Below are 2500 nucleotides of genomic sequence, written 5' to 3' on the forward strand. Positions count from 1 at the left end.
AGGGTGGACTTTGAGGAATTTGTGTCCCTCGTCGTCGGCCTCTCGGTTGCCTGTGAGCAGTGTTACCGGCTCCACATGAAGGCCGCGAAACACTGAGGGGGCGACCGCAGGAGGAAATGGATGGGGGGGGGGAGATTTGGAATGTGAAGTGGCTTGGAAATGTGTATGCCTTTATAAGTAAAGACAAGCTTTTTTTTGCCAAGACTTTAACCTACCTTTGTACAACTGCTGATTTTGTTTTTCATCAAAATATTTGGGTGCTGTTGGGCAGATGTGATTATATGTTAGTTCAGACTTGTGAATAAAGTACAAAATGCCAAGGCCTTAAAGGAAAAGGGGAGAAATGTGAGTTCTTTTCGATACGGGGTAGGTGTTTCGTGAAGAGGTGAGAGTCGGAATCGCTTTGTTTGACTTGAGCCACCCATCTGCTGCGCTTTTATCGCATACTTGTGTAAAACAGAAATATTAACAAGAATAAAACCCGTACCGATGGGTACACACCGGATGCGGGTTTGACACAGGTCTCTAACATAGATTTGACCCATACACGTTCCCATTGACAATACTGGTCATATGCTAATTCTGCCACGCTTAAATAAACGTGTGTCATGTGAAAAAGTGTTGATAAGTGTGGTGTGTGCAAGAGCGATGGAAGAGGGCGTGTTCGTCTCGTTTCACACATAATCTGCTTACCATTGATTACATAATGAGGCCTAATTATGACACCTGAGCGTGCTGTGCTATGGCCTGCCTCAGGCAGCATCACACACCAGCGGCTGTCTGGAGGCAGCTCTGGTTGAGGCACCGCATTGGAAAAGTGACGTTTTTCTCCCTCGTGGCTAAAACTGTCCATGCCTTTGGGTTCGAGTCCCGTCCTCCTGTCTGACTGTGTAACCCCTGTCACCGGCGGCCATACCAACATGTACTCTAGCTCTGCTGAATGACGCAAGCTAAACAGGTTTGGGCTTGGCTAGTACTAGGGTGGGAGTCCTCCCGAGAAAAAGTTGCTGCAAGAAGTGGTGTTGGTGGTCCAGTAGGGGGCAGTCTTCTCTCTGGTCCTAATAAAGGCCCCAGTGCAGTAACGGGGGACACTGCGCTGTGGGAGATGCCATCCTTTAAATGAGACGTCAAACTGAGGCCCTGACTCACTGTGGCCATTAACGATCCCATGGCTCTTGCCACAAAGAGTAGGGGTTCCCCCGGTGTCCTGGCAGAATTCCCAACCCCGGCTCTCTCCATCTGGCCACCGAATCATCACCCTGTTTAACTGGCTCAGTGATTCCTGCCTCTCCACCCCAAGCCGGTGTGTGGTGGGCGTTCTGGGGCGAAATGGCTGCGGTGCATCACCCAGGTAGGTGCTACACACATCGGTGGTGGTTGAGGTGAGTTCTCCCTCCCTTCATGGTGAAGGGCTTTTGGGCAGGGGGGGGGAGCAATCTCATCCAGAAAGTGAAGGTTTTTGTTCCAACCAAGCAGTTACACACCTGTGACCCCTAAGCAAGTTCCTCAGCAAAGGTCAGTTAGACCCTTTCGGGAGGAGATTGCCCACCCCTGGCTTTGGGCATCAAGTGCTATGTAAATGTAATCCACTATTATTATCACACAATTGAAGCCTTCATACAGTTTTATGGGGGGTGGTGGGGGGGAGGCCTCATCATCCCATGTCGTCACCCCTTGTTTATGTACATGGATGGACATTTCACACATGTTTGACGGACAGCCGGATGAAGATCAGTGGATAACATAGAACAGACCATTACATAGACGAGATAGATGACAGGCTGTAACATACATGATCAATGGTGGCCGAGGAACTGTGTTGTCCAAACATTAACACTAGATGTCATCAGAACCCAGTCTGCCCCAGTAGGTTAAACAACACAAGCAGGCTCAGTCAGATGTTTTGGGGGGTGGGGGGTGGGGGGATGAGAGATATGCCACAGATACCTGTTGTGTAGTCGGTTCATTCATTGTTCATGCATTGCAATACCACCACGCCACCAGAGGGCGCAGTAGCCTAATGATTGTTGCTGAGTAGTACGGTGCTGAGGGTGATGAAGAAGTGAGATAAATACAATACCTTTCGCCTCTGTGCATTGTGGGTATTTATGTGCTTGTCGACATCCTTTTTACAACGCCTCTTAGACATGCTAATAAAGGTAATTAATCAGTAAATAGTGATAAAAACTTTGTGTTGTTTCGTCTTCTAGTATAGTAACTAAGATGGCTATTGGCAGTATGTTTACCTGTGAATAACGTTATAAGGGCTAACTTAACGTTAGCCAGAAGTTAGCAAGTCAGCTAGCTAAGTTTAATGTCACGTATAGCCGCTATGTGACATTAAACTCTGCTTTTATTGATATTCGTTCTCACGATAGCTTATGGAAGGGAAAGTAACGTATTGTAGCGTTACAGTATTGTAACGTGCGTGGATAAGTAGACACGTTAGCAATTGGCTAACGGGTCGGACCCTTTAGTCGAGCGGTTAGCGATGTCTCCC

The 2500-nt window shown here is 47.8% G+C and overlaps 2 protein-coding genes across 2 annotated transcripts in view; both read left to right on the forward strand.

Moving 5' to 3' along the window:
• s100a10b (S100 calcium binding protein A10b) overlaps positions 1–618 on the forward strand; it is a 3167-nt gene extending 2549 nt beyond the window's left edge. The window contains exon 3 of the mRNA XM_056287044.1: positions 3–618. Coding sequence (XP_056143019.1) covers positions 3–96 — 94 coding nt within the window. The 3' untranslated portion in view covers positions 97–618. The remainder of the gene's footprint in view (positions 1–2) is intronic.
• Positions 619–1931: 1313 nt separating this feature from the next.
• The window catches only part of s100w (S100 calcium binding protein W), a 10738-nt gene continuing 10169 nt past the window's right edge, over positions 1932–2500 (forward strand). The window contains exon 1 of the mRNA XM_056286540.1: positions 1932–2159. The gene's annotated coding sequence lies outside the window, so the exon portion shown is untranslated. The remainder of the gene's footprint in view (positions 2160–2500) is intronic.

The sequence above is a fragment of the Lampris incognitus genome, chromosome 9, assembly GCF_029633865.1.
Source record: "Lampris incognitus isolate fLamInc1 chromosome 9, fLamInc1.hap2, whole genome shotgun sequence".
In the NCBI taxonomy this organism is placed as follows: domain Eukaryota; kingdom Metazoa; phylum Chordata; class Actinopteri; order Lampriformes; family Lampridae; genus Lampris; species Lampris incognitus.